At 41.7% G+C, this 16,997-nt stretch overlaps 1 protein-coding gene across 2 annotated transcripts in view; it reads right to left on the minus strand.

The window, feature by feature from the left end:
* Window positions 1–2,144: 2,144 nt before the first annotated feature.
* PLOD2 (procollagen-lysine,2-oxoglutarate 5-dioxygenase 2) overlaps window positions 2,145–16,997 on the minus strand; it is a 116,058-nt gene continuing 101,205 nt past the window's right edge. The window contains exons 13-20 of one of the 2 annotated variants that reach the window (XM_038748714.1): window positions 16,567–16,708; window positions 14,831–14,893; window positions 12,809–12,922; window positions 8,773–8,838; window positions 5,168–5,272; window positions 4,812–4,958; window positions 4,129–4,254; window positions 2,145–3,976 (exon numbers count right to left, since the gene is read on the minus strand). In XM_038748714.1, the coding sequence (XP_038604642.1) occupies window positions 3,821–3,976; window positions 4,129–4,254; window positions 4,812–4,958; window positions 5,168–5,272; window positions 8,773–8,838; window positions 12,809–12,922; window positions 14,831–14,893; window positions 16,567–16,708 (919 nt within the window). In that variant the 3' untranslated portion in view covers window positions 2,145–3,820. The remainder of the gene's footprint in view (window positions 3,977–4,128; window positions 4,255–4,811; window positions 4,959–5,167; window positions 5,273–8,772; window positions 8,839–12,808; window positions 12,923–14,830; window positions 14,894–16,566; window positions 16,709–16,997) is intronic. The other variant, XM_038748722.1, reaches the window with a different exon arrangement.

Consider the following 16,997-nt stretch of genomic DNA (forward strand, 5'->3'; position numbering starts at 1 on the left):
TCCTCTGCCTATCCCTCCCCAACCACGGTATCACCAGGCCCAAAGCCCCAGGGACAGTGGTAGGCTGGCCCTGCTCCCCTCTTTCCCTACCCCTCGGCATCATCCTGGGACCTACGTAGCCTCTATAATAATAATGATGATGATGGCATTTATTAAGCACTTACTATGTGCAAAGCACTGTTCTAAGCGCTGGGGAGGTTACAAGGTGATCAGGTTGTCCCACAAAGGGCTCACAGTCACTCCTCATTTTACAGATGAGGGAACTGAGGCACAGGGAAGTTAAGTGACTTGCCCAAAGGCACACAGCTGACAATTGACGGAGGCAGGATTTGAACCCATGGCCTCTGACTCCAAAGCCCGGACTCTTTCCACGGAGCCATGTTGCTTCTCTATACATACCAGGCCTTAAGCAGGCCCATCCCAATGCTAGTGAAGACCTAATCCATTACACTGCCTTGTACATGCTCAATTAACACAGTTGGCAGTATGTCTCACATACACCAAAAGGATTTTGAAGTCTCTGTAGGGCCCCCAGCATCCTCATGGTTCAGATATACTGGGGAAAGTGTAGGGCAGAAGCTTTCAGTTTGCTATTCCTGGTGGGACTTCTCCCAGAGATGTTTCCTTTTTTAATTTCATGGATAAAGACATTAGCTACAAGAATCTTAATTAGGCAACAACTTAAGATAGATGCTTTACCCAGGGCGTTTTCTTCTCAGCTCTACAACTTTCCCAGAAAATACCTTTTTTGTGGTCCACCAGGTCACCAAGTTTTCCTGGACTCCTTTCTCAGCTAATCAACCTTCTACATAAACTCCAGCTTCTCAAGCCTTTCCTTGGATCCTTCTCTCAGGACACCAAAGTGGTGACTGAACTCTCTGAATCTGGTTCACCCAACCACTTGGTATCAACTAAATTTAACATAAGCATGCGGCTTCTCCAATTAGCTAGCCTGCTCCCCTGTTAATGGCTGGGTCCCAGGTGGAACCAACAAATAAGTAATTGTTATGTAGGCGAATTAACTTTCCCTTTGGGAAGAGTTACCCAGGAGTGGGAAATAAATTGTTCCAGAAACTTCTGAGCTACTGCCATCTATCCCGTATTAAAGTGGCTGACAATTGAGGTTAGGGAGTGATTTGTATCCATACTCAAACCATGTGTGCAGCAGAAATAACACGAGGAGAGAAGCAGCACATTCTAATGGATAAAGTGTGAACCTGAGAGTCAGAAGGATCTGGGTTTTAATCCCAACACTGCCACTTTGCTGTATGACTCTGGGCAAGCCACTTAATTTCTCTACGCTTGTTCCATTATCTGTAAATTGGGGAGACTGTGAACCCACGTATTACATGGATTGTGTCCGACTTGATTAACTTGCATCTATCCCAGTGCTTAGTACAGTGCCTGAAGCATAGTAAGTGCTTAACAAATGCATATTTAAAAAAAAGGAGCAGGAGGATATAGGAAAATTACTGGTAGCAGCACAAAAGGCAGGTAAATTGCACAGAAATGAAAGAGACAATAGGATTACAAGAAGAGACAATTCCTTCAGCTCCAGGAGGAAGAAATACTTCCTCCCCTCCCCAACAAAGGATCAAAGTTCTCCTCAGTAGAGGGATCAAATTAGCTGAAGTGACTTTGGAGGTGAAAAAGCCCAATTTTGGGGAGGAGCCACTGGGGGAGTAAGGGATGCTGGGAGGATGTAAAAGGAGTTTGAGAGGGCAGCAACGTTAGTTCTGTAGGCCAGAAACAATTGGTCTGTTCATCAGAGTTGGGTGAGCCAGTACACTCTGTTGCTTTGGACCTGTTGACTTGTTCTCTTTTTCTTGGATTGGTAATTTTATTGGGTTGATAAATGGGTTGTCTCTCTTTTGGGACAGTTTCTCTTATAGGAATGCTTATATTTTGTTGCCAGGAACATCCTTATGTGTAAGTTTTACCTAGTTCAGCTGTCATAATGTACTAAAGTCATGGAGGGAAAAAAATGATACAAAATAAAAAGTATTGCTCTGCGCATGTGCCCTTTATATTTTTCTTCTTTTTCTGCCTTTTCATTTTCCCCATCATAATACTCAAACTTACATGACAAGTCTTTGTGAGAATGAAATAATCAAGCCAAGCTGTTTGTTTTAAATTACTTTTTATTTTGCATAGCCTTCTAACACATGGTGTTAGAAAAATGACTTTGGCACCATGATTTGGAGTTCTCTTCAAGTTTAACCTTTAAATTACAACAGTAGCTACAGTAGGAATATTTAAACCTCATTTTAAAAAAAATCATGACAATCCCACCCGGATCCCATTAAAAATAAACAAAAAATTAAATAAAACAATGGTGAGGGAGAAGACAGACTAATAAATCAGAGAAAGAGGAGGAAAAAGACACAAAGGGAGGAGACAGAGAGGAGTTCTGTATCAAGAAACTTAACTTCAGTTTCTTGATGCAAAATTCCAGACCTCAAATAATGCTACAAAATATCCTTTAGACAATTTACTACCATTCTAAATCCAAAGAATCCTTTTCCAGTAATTTTCTGGTAATTCCAAAAATAGTTCATTTTACTCAAGGCCACTTGGTGATCACAAGTAATTCAAGTTCAGTAATATGAAACACTGCTGAAATTATTTGACCAAACCAGCATATTTCTGTAACCACACCTGAATTTTAGGAAGAGTGTGAAACATCAGAAACCACCCCCTACCCCACCATTCTCCTTATAGTAAAAACAAATGTGAATTTAATATGTTTATGGTTGTCAAAAATTAGCAAGGTTTTTCAATTTGCTGCTTTTTTGCAATTGCTATTTTTTTAAACCAGCCCCACTCCATGGGAACCCACCTCTCAGAGACTGTTTTTTGCTAATTAAAATAATGATGATATCTTGTTTTTTTAATAGCATTTTTATTTTGTCAAGGTTCTCTTACATAAATGATCTCATTTTAACCCAGAACATCCCTATTCATTCATTCATTCATTCATTCAATCGTATTTATTGAGCACTTACAGTGTGCAGAGCACTGTACTAAGCGCTTGGGAAATACAAGTTGATGAGGTAGGGAGAGGCGTAAATTGCTATCCCCATTTTGCAGATGAGAGAACTGAGTCCAAGAGAGATCTAATAACTTACCGAATGCCACGCAGAAGGCTAGGGCAGAGCCAGGACTAGAACCCAGTTTTCCTGACCAGCACAACTGCCCACTCCACAGGGGTGATGGCCTCTACATCTTTTTTGAGCTGGATACCTGGACTTACTCATCTCAAATCTCTGAAAGGACCTGAGCATTTCCAATACAGGCTGGAAAGACCCAAACTGAAGGCTTTTTGGCCTATTAACTCATTTAAATCTGTCACCTCCCAGCCCTCAGCCTTCTGAAATTTCTGCCCTCTTTTCACCCATCCCTCCCTCCCTCATGCTCAAAATGAACATGCGACACCCCTATTTTCCACCAGACTTCTCTGCAGCAAACATTTCAACCATCACACACTTCTACAAATGTTTGTGTTTAGGGATTTAAGTAACAGATCAATTCTATTCTGGTGTCTTCTCAGCAACAAGTGAAGAAGTATGGAGGATATATTTTCTTTTTTTCTTTTGCTTTTCCCAGCGGGACTCCCGGCTCAGACTCGATACTTGGAAGCATCCACAAATGGTTCTAAACTGTTTTTCCCAGTTCGGGGTCCTAAGTAAAGATGTTTTATAAAATTTGTTTCTAAAACTGTTTTTTGTTTTTTTGTGTTCTCAAAGAACAACACTGCACTTTTAAGGGAGAAAACTTAAAAAAAAAGAGAGAGAATTTGACTTTCTGAAGGGGAAATAAGTTATGGATCGATGAATGACACTGCAATGTAGCGTGTTCCATTTTTAACAGGAAGTCCTTCGTGAAGATGAGTAAGTCTGCCGGGGTGCATGAAGCTCCATCCTTTCCTGGGGGACTCAATAGAGCAGTTGTACCTTATGAATTTACATCCACCTCCCTACAGGAAGAAGCATGGAGAGACAATTCAGTTTTCTAGGCTGCATTTTCCATGAGGATAACATCACTGTATTTAAGCATGTGGGAAACGTTAAAGCCACTGATTTGTGTTTTGTTTTTGACACGATTCAATAAATCAAGGTTCAAGTTTACCTGAAAGTCTTCTCCCACACTGTTGAGAGCTATATTGATGGTAAATGTAGAAGAGTCATGATGAGGCCTGAGGGAGCGCTGCCTTTCAGGAGAGTATTTTACCACAAAATTCAATAAAGCAAACCCCTGGAACAAGAGTAAAGCTGGAATTGGCATCTGTCATGAGGTTAAATCAATCCATCAATCACTGGTCATTATTGGTTCCCTACCAAGTGGGAGGGGCTGTACCAAATCCTTCAGAGCAAGACCCAAATTCCTTATCCTCAAGAAGCTTACAAGTCTGATGGGGGAGAGAGACAAAAAGTACTTGCAGGGAGTGAAAACGGGGGTAGAAAAAAAAATAGAGCAGAAAGCAATGCAAATGCACAAGAATGAAACAACTGAACGAATAATTAAAAGTACTGCATATGCACATTAGGGCTGAGAATATGAGTAAAATACTCATGTGCTGGGAAGTTATTCATTCATTCATTCAATTGTACTTATTGAGCACTTACTGTGTGCAGAACACTGTACTAAGTGCATGGGAAAGTACAATACAACAATAAAAAGACAATTCCCCGCCCACAATGACAGCTTACAGTCTAAGGGCGGGGGGATGCATATTGGGCTAGAACGACTAGGGTGTTGTGAATTAATCAAGGAGAAAGATTTTGTAACCTATAACTGGACGACATGGTTACCTTGGTGTAGTAGCCAGCAAAGACCTTAAGCGTTACCGGGGCAATGAACTCGCGGATAAAGTGCAGCCATTCGTTCTCCAGCCCGATTTGTCGCATGTGGATATCGTCCGTGGGAACATTTTCATACCCGCCAGAGATCCGGCTGTCCTAATGACAATGGCATCGACAGAAAAGTCACTCACCTACACGGGCTTTTGGGAACTTCCCGGACGACTCAAAATCCTTTCCTAGTGATATCCGTTCTAATTTTACATGGACCAAAATAAAGAGAATCTGCGACATTATTCAAATCAAGCTAACACAGCCAACGGGGCAACTTCTTCTAGTCACTTGAAAAGGCAGGAAGTGCTACTTACATGGTGCTTTCCTCCAGACCACTGCCCGAAATGCTCCATTTCTTCAACCAATTCATCACAGGCCTTTTCGGAAAATATAGGGAACCAAAAGACATCTGGGCACGGCTACAAAACATGGGGCCACATCCAGCCCATTAGTGGGAGGAATTATTGCAACATTACTGCTGTCGCTTTACCTCTTCTGAACTATTAAACATGAAATATCAGACAGAAAGAGCTCAAAACATTCAGACTTGATCCCCATTGTGTTACAGTGCTATTTAAATTTATTTTTCAAGGTCTGCTGGAAAATGGCTGCCATTTTCAAGTCTTGACAGAATCACAGGAAAAAAAAAGAATGGGGATTTGGGGCTCTGTGAGGTAGAACAATTTACAGAGTGGAAAGCCACTGGAGAATTCCAATACGTTAACAACAGTTCCTGGACATATGTTCCTCAGTCCTTGTCCCTCACACTCATCCAACCCATTCTTTGAAAATCTATTGTGTTTTGCTATAAAAGAAACTGTTGAGAACTCTAAAACACTCCATTTTCTAGGACGGCTTCTTAGTTTCTATGTTCGTTTGCAAAGCAAATTTGGGGACTCTACTGAAATAATTATCATAATAGTAATAATGGTATGTGTTAAGTACTTACTATGTGCCAGGCACTGTATTTATTCAGTCATTCGTATCTACTGAACACTTACTGTGTGCAAAGCACTGTCCTAAACGCTTGGGAGAGTACAACAATAAATGGACACGTTCCCTTTCCACGTACTAAGTGCTGGGGTGGATACAAGCAAATTGGGCTGGACACAGTCCCTGTCCCAAATGGGCCTCACAGTCTTCATCCCAATTTTACAGATGAGGTCACTGAGGTACAGAGAACTTAAGTGATTTGCCCAAGGTCACACAGCAGACAAGCGGCAGAACTGGGATTAGAACCCAGGTCCTTCTAACTCCCAGGCCTACGCTCTATCCACTAGGCCACACTGTTTCCCATAATTCCCACTACTACTAATAAGGATAATAATAATAATCCAACTTCTTGCCCAGTCAGTCCTCCTTTAGGGCTGGAACTCCCTCTCCTTTATTTAGCACCCAACAGAGTCCACCATTCCCCCTCCTTCAATATGCTCCTTACATCCCAGTGTGGTTCAGTGGAAAGAGCCTGGGCTTTGGAGTCAGAGGTCATGGGTTCAAATCCCAGCTCTGTTGTCAGCTGTGTGACTTTGGGCAAGTCACTTCACTTCTCTGGGTCTCAGTTACCTCTTCTGTAAAATGGGGATGAAGACTGTGAACCCCCCGTGGGACAACCTGATCACCTTGTAACCTCTCCAGCGTTTAGAACAGTGCTTTGCACATCAATCAATCAATCGTATTTATTGAGCGCTTACTGTGTGCAGAGCACTGTACTAAGCGCTTGGGAAGTACAAGCTGGCAACATATAGAGACAGTCCCTACCCAACAGTGGGCTCACAGTCTAGAAAGTAAGCACATAGTAAGTGCTTAATAAATGCCATCATCATCATCATCCCAACTCCCAAAAGATGCCTTCCCTAACTAAGCTCTCTTTTTCCTACATGTTCTCTCTGCATTGACTGCATATTTGACTGTGACTCCCTTAAGCTTTTTCATCCTCATCCCAACACCACAGCATTTACGTAAATATCCTTACACACTACTTCTTCCCCTAATGATAAATTATTGTAATGTCTGCCTCCTCCTGAGACTCAATGCTTCTTTTGGGCAGATAGTGTCTACCAACTGCCTAGTATAGTGCTCAATAAATACTACTGACTGATTGATTGTATGGCATCCTTGATAATGGCATTTGTAATAGCATATACTAAATGCCAAGCTCCATGCTAGAAACAATACATTCAGGTCGCTGCCCCACAATGGGCCTCATGGGCTAAGAGGCAGATTCAGTAACTGGCCCAAGGTCACACAACCAGCCAATGGTGGAGCTGGGACTGAAGCTTGGGACTGCTGACCCCCAGGCCTGTGCTCATTCCACTAACTAGGTAATGCTGCTGCTCACAACTCTTTTTCCATAACGTTTCTTTTCTGTCACCCCATCACAGAAAGCCATACCTCCCTCTCATCTCAACCCCCATTTCATGAATTTCATTAGCACTGAAAAAAATCTCACAAACTGAGTCTCTCCAAAAGAGCTCACTCCCTTTCTCAGTACATGCTGACAAATACTACTACTACTACTACTACTACTACTACTACTACTATTAACAATAAAAAAGTGATATTTGTTAAGCACCTACTATGTGTCAAGCACTATTCTAAGTGGTGGGGTAGTTATGAATTAACTCCTCACTCTCAGCTTCAAGGCTGTCCATCACCTCACCCCCTACTATCTCACCTCCCTTCTCTCCTTCTACAGCCCAGCCCACACCTCTGCTCCTCTGCCGCTAACCTCCTCACTGTGCCTCATTCTCACCTGTCCCGATGTCGACCCCTGACCCACGTCCTAACTCTGGCATGGATGCCCTCCCTCCACACATCCTCCAAGCTAGCTCTCTTCCTCCCTTCAAAGCCCTACTGAGAGCTCACCTCCTCCTCCAAGTGGCCTTCCGAGACCAAGCCCCCTCTTTTTCCTCTCCTCCTTCTCCTCCCCTCACCATCTCCTCCTGCTCTGCCCTACCTCCTTCCCCTTCCCCACGGCACTTGTATATATATGTACATAGCTATAACTCTATTTTATTTATACATATTTATTACTCTATTTTATTAATGATGTGTATATAGCTATAATTCTATTGATTCTGATAGTATTGATGCCTATCTACTTGTTATGTTTTGTTGTCTGTCTCTACCTTTTAGACTGTGAGCCTACTGTTGGGTAGGGATTGTCTCTATATGTTGCCAAATTGTACTTTCCAAGAGCTTAGTACTGTGCTCTGCACACAGTAAGTGCTTAATACGATTGAATGAATGAATGAATGAATGACACAGTCCTACATCAATCAATCAATCGTATTTATTGAGTGCTTACTGTGTGCAGAGCACTGTACTAAGCGCTTGGGAAGTACAAGTTGGCAACATATAGAGACAGTCCACTACATGGGGCTCTCAGTCTAAATAGGGGGTATTAAATCCTTACTTTATGGACAAGGAAACTGAGGGACAGAGAAATTAAGTGACTTGTCCAAGATCACACAGCAAACAATTGGCAGTTAGGATTAGAACCCATGGACCTTAATTCCCAGGCCCATGGTCTTTCTACTAGGCTATGCTGTGTCCATATCACTTCAACAACAAGCTCAGAGGAACAAAGCCTAGGAATTATAATTGTGGCATTTGTTAAATACTTACTATTTACCAAGCATTGTACTAAGCACTGGGGTAGCTACAAGATCATCAAGTCCCACATGGGGCTCACAGTCCAAGTACGAGGGGGAATAGAACTGAATCCCCACTTTGCAGATGAGGGAACTGAGGCAGAGAGAAGTTTAGTGACTTCCCCAAGCTCACCCAACAGATGAGCGGCATTAGAATCCAGGTCTTTTGACACCCAGGCCCACCCTCTTTCCACTAGACCACAATGCTTCCCTAAACAAAGCCTAAACACTTGACTTTTCTGCAGGTGCACATCCTCTTTACCAACCTGCTCCACCAAATTTTCAGTAAAAATCTTGGAGTAGTTGCGATTGATGTATTCTTCTTTCCAGTCCTGCAAAGAAACGATGGAGAAAGATCAAAAGTGAGATGCTTTCTAAAAACACATAATCCAGGCCACAAGGAACCCCAGGCATCTTGAGGACTGGCTGACTGGGGTTAGCAACAATTGGTCAAGGGTAGAATAATGCCAGACCTGCCTGGCTCCACCCTGCTATAGGATGGATGACAAGAGCTAAAGTCGAGGGAGGAATTGAGTTTCTAACACATGGATCTGATTCTCGGGGTGGGCTGGAGTGGGATTGGGTTCACCCCATCCAGCTGGTCTTCTTTGGTAAACCAGCTTCAAGCTTCTAGAATCAATCAATCAATCAATCATATTTATTGAGCACCTACTGTGTGCAGAGCACTGTACTAAGCACTTGGGAAGTACAAGTTGGCAACATATAGAGACAGTCCCTAGAAGGGAGCCTCATCTGCCATTCTCCTCCCGTTAGGCACTCGCGCTGGGAGGATTGAGGCAGGCAGGAACAAAGCGCTTAGTACAGTGCTCTGCACACAGTAAGTGCTCAATAAATATTATTGAATGAATGAATGACTATGCCAGGCAGAGAACATGTCTAGCAAATTCAGTTGCAGTGCACTCTCCCAAGCACTTAGTTTAGAGCTCGGCATACATTAAATGCCATTAATTGATGCATGCCAGCTCTACAGAAACAAGTTTCCAAGTTTTCTGCTTTGCATTTAGTATGGATAAACCTTGTTGCAGTATATCTTTTGGGGTCCTTTGATTCTTTCCAACTGAACATATCATTGTTCTTCTCTCCTAACTTTTTCTTCCTCCAATGCCCCTTCTAATTTTTCTGCCTCTCTCTCCTCTCTCTATATTCCTTCTTTCTTTTCACACTAACTTCAATTCTCCCATCTTCTTCTTCCATCCTCTTTCCCTCCTCTCTCTTCTGACATCCCCCTCTCTGCCCTTGTACTTCCCAAGCGTTTAGTACAGTGCTCTGCACACAGTAAGCACTCAATAAATATGATTGAATGAATGAATGACTATGCCAGCATGTGCACCATAGTTTGAGTACATCCATACAGGTCAAGAACTCTTCTTTTTACCACAAGTCTCCCCGCCTAGACTGTCATCTCGTTGTGGGCAGGGAATTTGTCTACCATCTCTGTTCTACTGTACTCTCCCAAACACTTAGTACAGTGCTCTGCATACAGTAAGTGCTCAATGAATACAATTGATTGATTGATTGATTGGGTGCACATACAGGCATAACTCGATTGCTCACTCCTTCCCCGGGATTTGGCCAGAGGATGAATTGGTGGCAGCAAGGAATGGAGGATGCTTGCCATCTTAGGAGAGCACAATGGAGAGCACATGTTTTCCAATTAATGGAGGTATTTGTTAAGGGCTTACTATGTGCCACGTAATGTGTTACGCACTGAGGTAGGTACAGTAATCAGATAAGACACAGTCCATGACCTACATAAGGCTCCCGAGGTGGAAGGAGAACAGAAATTTACTGTTTTATTCCACTTGTTTGCTGTGTGTCCTTAGGTATGCCACTTAACTTCTCTGTGCCTCAATTTCCTCATTTGTAAAAATAGGGCTTTAATACATGTTCACCCTCTCATTAATAGTGTGAGCCCCATGTGGGACAGGGACTGTGTCTGATCTGATTATCCTGTACCTACTCCAGTGCTTAAATCAGCGCTTGGCACATAGTAAATGCTTAACAAACGGCATAAAAAAAGTGGCAGAGAAGGGAAAAGAACCAGCAGTGTGGCTTAATGGAAAGAGCATGGCTTTGAGAGTCAGAGGTTGCAGGCTCTAATCCTGGCTCAGCCACTTATCAGCTGTGTGACTTTGGGTAAGTCACTTCACTTCTCTGTGCCTCAGTCACCTCATCTGTAAAATGGGGATTAAGACTGTGAGCCCCATGTGGGACAACTTGATTACCGTGTATCTACCCCAGTGCTTAGAACAGTGCTTGGCATATAGTAAGTGCTTAACAAATACTATCATCATCATCCTGACTTATCCACTTGGAAGAAGATACACATATCACAGCCTAGTGCTTAAGAAGACCTATCCAGACCTATTTTACAATGACTCCCTACTAATTATTTTGTTCCTGTCACATTAAATTTGATGCTAAAACCATATGGATCCCTACTAGGGAGAAGTTCTTCCAAAGACATTCTCATTTACATATAATGAGTGGATGGCAATAAGATTTTCATTCAGTCACATTTATTGAGCGCTGACTGTGTGCAGAGTACTGTACTGAGCTCTTGGGAGAGTACAATAGAACAATAAGCAGTGACATTCCCTGCCCACAAAGAGATTAGAGTCTAGAGGTGGGGAGGCAGACATCAATCCAGATAAATAAAATTACAGATATATACATAAGTGCTGTGGAGCTGGGAGGTGGGGGAAGAGCAAAGGGAGCAAGTCAGGGTGATGTAGAAGGCAGGGGAAGAAGAGGAAGGAGGGCTTAGTCAGGGAAGACCTCCTGGAAGAAATGTACCTTCAATAAGGCTTTGAAGAGGGGGAGAGTAATTGTCTCTCAGATTTGAGGAGGGAGAGTAATCCAGGTCAGAAGTAGGACATAGGCGAGGGGTCGGCAGCGAGACAGGTCAGATTGAGGCAGAGTGAGAAGGTTAGCATTAGAGGAGTGAAGTGTGTGGCTGGGTTGTAGAAGAAGAGAAACAATTTGAGGTAGGAGGGAGCAAGGTGATGGAGTGTTTTAAGGCCAATGCTGCGGAGTTTTTGTTTGATAAAGAAGTGGATGGGCAACCACTGGAGTTTTTTGAGGAGTGGGGTGACATGTCCTGAAGTTTTTGTACAAAAATGATTTAGGCAGAAGAATGAAGTATGGACTGGAATGGGGAGAGGCAGGAGGCTGGAAGGTCAGCAAGGAGGCTGCTGCAGTGATCCACGCATGATAGGATGAGTTACTGTATTAAAGTGATAGCAGTTTGACTAGAGAGGAAAGGAAGGATTTTAGCTATGTTGTGAAGGTGGGACCAACAGGATTTAGTGATGGATTGACTTCTCAACTCTGATGTATCCAGCGAATAGCAATGCAATTTAGGTATTGTCCCAACAGAACAGGGGATCCCAAGGAATGAGGTCAGCAAGACTGCTATTATTCACCCTAGATAGAGCACACACAAAAATCTAGACAGACTTGTTAGTTTAGACTTCCTAGTTCTAACACTTGATAATGCAGAAAGTGACGCTAGATAACAATTAATCTGGATAAAAAACATTCCATAAGAGCATTTCCTTCCCCATTCAATAGTTGCAAATTGTGAACTGATACAATTCCATAGGCCTTAATTGCCTTTAAGTAAGCGGCAGATTGTTAGTTTAGGCTTTTCAAATCCAAGGAAAAATGGCAAAAGGGCAGGATTCCAAACAGAGCAATTGAACAGCCACAAACATGGGATGGGAATCCTCCTTCAGAAGAGAAAGAAAAAAGGCTGTCCAAAAGCAAGGTGTGATTTCCAATGACATCCCTTCCCCTCTGAATGACTTCATTTGTTTGCCAAACTAGCCACATTTCACTGGCAATTCTTCATGCAACCTCATAAATACTGGGACAGATGTTTTAAAGGAGCAACATTTGATATGTCTTTTCCAAGCTAACATCTTGAAATGCATTCAGTTGGCATCAAAATTTAATTTATTATCTAGTGGTTGCTTCAGCGACCTCTCTCTGAAATCAGCAGCACAAAACTGTATTAGCTTTCCAAGTTTGCTTTGTAGAGAAAATAATATAAAAATGATGGTTAAAAATCAGCTGGCCTGAAAGAACAGTTAATCCTACTTAAAACAGAGGATTCAGAGGTACTCAGGAGAAAAAGTCCTTGGTCAGGTTTAGCAAACTACCTGAGATGATTCAAATCTCCAAAATAACCTCATTCTAGTTTATCACGTTGTTCGTCATTTTTTCACAGATTAAGTCCACTGAACGCAGTAAAAAGTTTGTTAAATTTACAGTACATACCGCAGGGTTTTCAAAAATCTGCCAGAGGTCATTGTTATAGTGTGTAATGTTGTAATTAGCAGTTGATAAGAGTCTTCCAAATTCATGTCGATTAGAAATGTACATAAATACACCCTACAGCAAAGAAAATTTCTATTAGAAATCAGGTGATGGAGAGAAAGAAACCTAGGAAAAAGGTTTGAGGATTGATAGTTTTACTCACAATCATGCATTTATATTTTTAATTATACCACAATGCACAAGTCAAAAAAACAAGCAGGCTAGAAATAAAACACCTTGTATTTCCTTTCAAAAAGGAAGGAGATAAAACAGAGGTTTTGGGGTCTTTTCATCGTCGAGCCAAGGAGTGTATATCAAAGAAATTCCTGATTTCAATTAGAAATATTTTAAAGGAACAAAATGCAGTACATTGGTTAAACTTTTTCAAAAAACAGAAACATTTAGTTAAAAATTGGGTTAACATATCAATTCCTGTCAGCGCAATTTAAAACTCACAATATTGGCTATATACCCTTGCAGAGAGCAGCCTGGAATTTCTATTTTTATGTATACACATAAAAGTGAAAAGTAAAAAATAAAATCAGAGGTAGCAAGGAAACAGAAGTTAAGATCAGATGTGATTGGAGATTTTACAGAAAATATCCTCCACTAACCAAACATTGGTGAAACACTGGGCTCTCCATGTGAAAAGTGGCAGGGGCAGCAGAGATAAGACACATCCACAGTTAGGCCATAGTGGACAGAGCACAAACCTGGGAGTCAGAAGGACCTGGATTCTGATTCTGGCCCCACTACCAGTCTGCTGTGTGACCTTGGGCAAGTCACTTCACTTCTCTGTGCCTCAGTTCCCTCATCTGTAAAATGGGGATTAAGACTATGAACACTGTGTTGGACAGTGACTCTGTCCAATCTGATAACCACGCTCAGAACAGTGCCCGGCACATACTAAGCACTTAACAGATACCACAATTATTATCCTTATTATTTGGGAGAGGAACACTGACCCGCTTTGATTTAGTCTCCTGCCTCTTTCCCATTTCCACTCCAGTGGAGGTTCCTTGAGAGAAAATGTGTTCTGGCATATCATTTGCTGTCTACATTATACAGTGAGATATTTTCTCCTCCAGTCCTCCTGACAGTAACCAGGAGTTACTGCACCAATTCCTGAACATTCAAAGAGGAATATGCTTCCACCACTCTCAACCTTGGGTGCTCTTCTCAGGGACAGAGCATCCAGCAGCCTGGGGAAGAGGATCATGAACTGGGAGCTATGGAGAATCCTACCAAGGGGCACCATTCCTAGATTAAACCTGGGCTGAACATTTGTTCCTTTCATAAACATCTGCTACATGATACAAGAAAGGCCAATGGAGGAAAATGATAAATGGATGAAGACTTTCCTCAAATAGCCAGGCCCTCAGGCACATCCGTACGGACCCTGAAACCAAAACTGCTTTTCACTAATTGCCCAAGTGAGTAATTGAAAAATCACTCCAGCTCTCTCCAGAGTCAACCCCCAAGAGATGGCCACTGGCTACCACAGAAGCCTATTTAATCAACTGAGAAAAATGTGTGCACACAAAACCACAAGCTCACTGAAGAAAGACAGCCCCTAAATCTATAATTGCTTTGTCCTCTGCTCAGCAGATTGCATCAGAACCTTTCTGGATTCCCCAGAAGTGAACAGGATTAACTAAAAGCGAAGGACAGAAAGGCAGAGTTCCAGATGAACTTCCCAAAGCCAAATGAATGGAAACCCCTGGAGAGACTGCGCCAGAACCCCGACTCCTCGTGAATGAGGTTCAAGCTTGCACCATTCCCTGCCCCTGTCCTAGGAAGAGAAGATGTATGAAAGGTCCCGGATTTGAGAATAACCTATAATGAATAGAGCACAAGGCCAACAAGAAAAAAAGACTGAATTATACTGAGACCAAGGAGAGAAAAAAGCAATAGCTCTTGCTCCAAACCAATATTTGCATCTGATACTTAACAAGGAAATAAATAAAAAAAATAAAATAACACCTTTGGGGGCCTGAGCATATGGAATGTTTCCGGAGAAGGGGAGTCTTTTTCCCTTTGTAAAGTCTAAAATGAAGGAGAAGCAGCACGTAAGTTGACCTGTTTTAACCCTTTCCCTTGTGTGTTTTTAGGACAACAAAATAACAGCCTTGGGGCAGAAGCTGACATTCTGGAAGGCCCTCCATTGACAACATGCAGCACAAGCAAAGCTCCCAACATACATGTTCATATCAGTTCCAGCCCCTCCCTATTGACTCCAACATGAATACAACCAAGCTCGTGCCACAGTGTTTGCATAAGGCACAGGGTTAAGAACAAAGACAGAGAGAGAAGGCCATTCCATGTTGTGCCATAGATCACATCAGCTGCACATCAAGAGTTCAGACCACAATCATTCGTGCTAATGAGGTTCAATTTTCAGCACACTGGGTCGACTGCTTTACACAATGGGTACATACGAACATGCCTTGTTAACATAAAACAACACACACAAAAAATACTTGCCAACTTTTCTGAGAATATAAGAAACTCAGTTATGATAGTTTGAGAATAACCACAGCTGATAGTTCATGGGCTTCCATTCAAAAAACAGTGTAAATATCATAGGGATCATATTTACACTTTGAAATTACAAAGGAATAGTCTCTTCTTAAATCTACTAAAGTTCCTACAACAGGTTGTGATTGAGGAAGCTCCAGTATGTGTTAGCCAATCAATTTTAAGAATTGGGCCATCACTGAATAAGCTCCAAAGACATTAATAAAACTTAGATACTGCTGTCTGGATCCCTTATCTCCATTGTCCAGTACGGTCTTTAGGAGCTCCCACGTTGATCACCTGCTTGACAGGTGAGGACATTTCTATATGTTGCCGACTTGTACTTCCCAAGCGCTTAGTACAGTGCTCTGCATACAGTATGCACTCAGTAAATACGATTGACTGAATGTATACAATTTATTAGATGGTACTGATTTCAGAACAGCACAACTATGTGGCTCTTCCAAGGATCAGTTTTCTAGTCTAAGGGATTACATTTTCTCTCAGATCTGAAGAGTAAAAACTGAATCGCAATCACACTTGTGATAATCAGAAACAGTCTTTACTACGGGAGAGGACCAAATATTGGGTTTTCATTGTATAGTGCTCTGAGTAGGACTCAATCAATTGGTTAATTAATATTTATTGAGCACTTACTGGGTGCAGAACATGGTACTACGCGCTTGGGAGAATACAATGCAAAATTAATACGAATATCTAAGGAATGGCTTTGAGTTTGTAACAGCTTCCACTGCAGGGTTACTATCAATGCAAAAAAAAAAAAAAACTGAGACAAAGGTATGAATCCAAATGGGCAGAGGCTCAAATGTATTCATATTGGGGAAATTTGAGAAATGAAAGGGTTTGGTGGGAAGCTTCAAACTAGCTAAATAGAAATGCAGCTGGAAACCTCTTGCTAATTTACTGAACAGATTCCAATTTATTACAGCAAGGAACCAACATGAGAGATGGGTTAAAATAGAACTGTGGGTGATAGATACATTTTAACTCATTTTTCTTTCCTAGCTAATAAGAAAGTTGGTATTCTAAAAAAAAATCATTTCCTATGTATCACTGTACTAATTCCCCCCCAAATTGGCCAGTACTTTCAATTTGAAGAAATACAGACAACCCAAAAGAGTGACAACCAGCACACCAAGACATTTTCAAAGACCACTTAAGCAAGCCTTTCTAGACCTTACCATTTCTCTAGCATTTTTGCAAAGGGCCATATCAGGATCCAATTTATCCCGGACAAAATAGTTCCTGTCTTTCATCTCTGTTCGGAGAGTCTGCCCTTTAATTAAGTAAACGTTAGCCATGTATGGAATATTCCACAACCCTCTGGAAAAACAAATAGGAGACATGTCTTTAGACTGAGGATACAAGAAAGTATAGATAGCATCTTTAATATACAGTCAACTGTTCTAAACACATTTTTATAGTCTGATTTAAGCTGAACAAGTTATAAAATTTCATTGCTTTCCCTGGGAAGATACAATCACAATTGTGATTACCCAAAATCCACCTAAAATCCATTTACAATACAATTGAATGTGTTCATTATTATTATTATTGTATTTGTTAAGCTTTGTAGCTGCAGGTTAATCAGGTCAGAATCATTCCCTGTCTC

This window comes from Tachyglossus aculeatus, chromosome 1 (assembly GCF_015852505.1).
Source record: "Tachyglossus aculeatus isolate mTacAcu1 chromosome 1, mTacAcu1.pri, whole genome shotgun sequence".
NCBI classification, from domain to species: domain Eukaryota; kingdom Metazoa; phylum Chordata; class Mammalia; order Monotremata; family Tachyglossidae; genus Tachyglossus; species Tachyglossus aculeatus.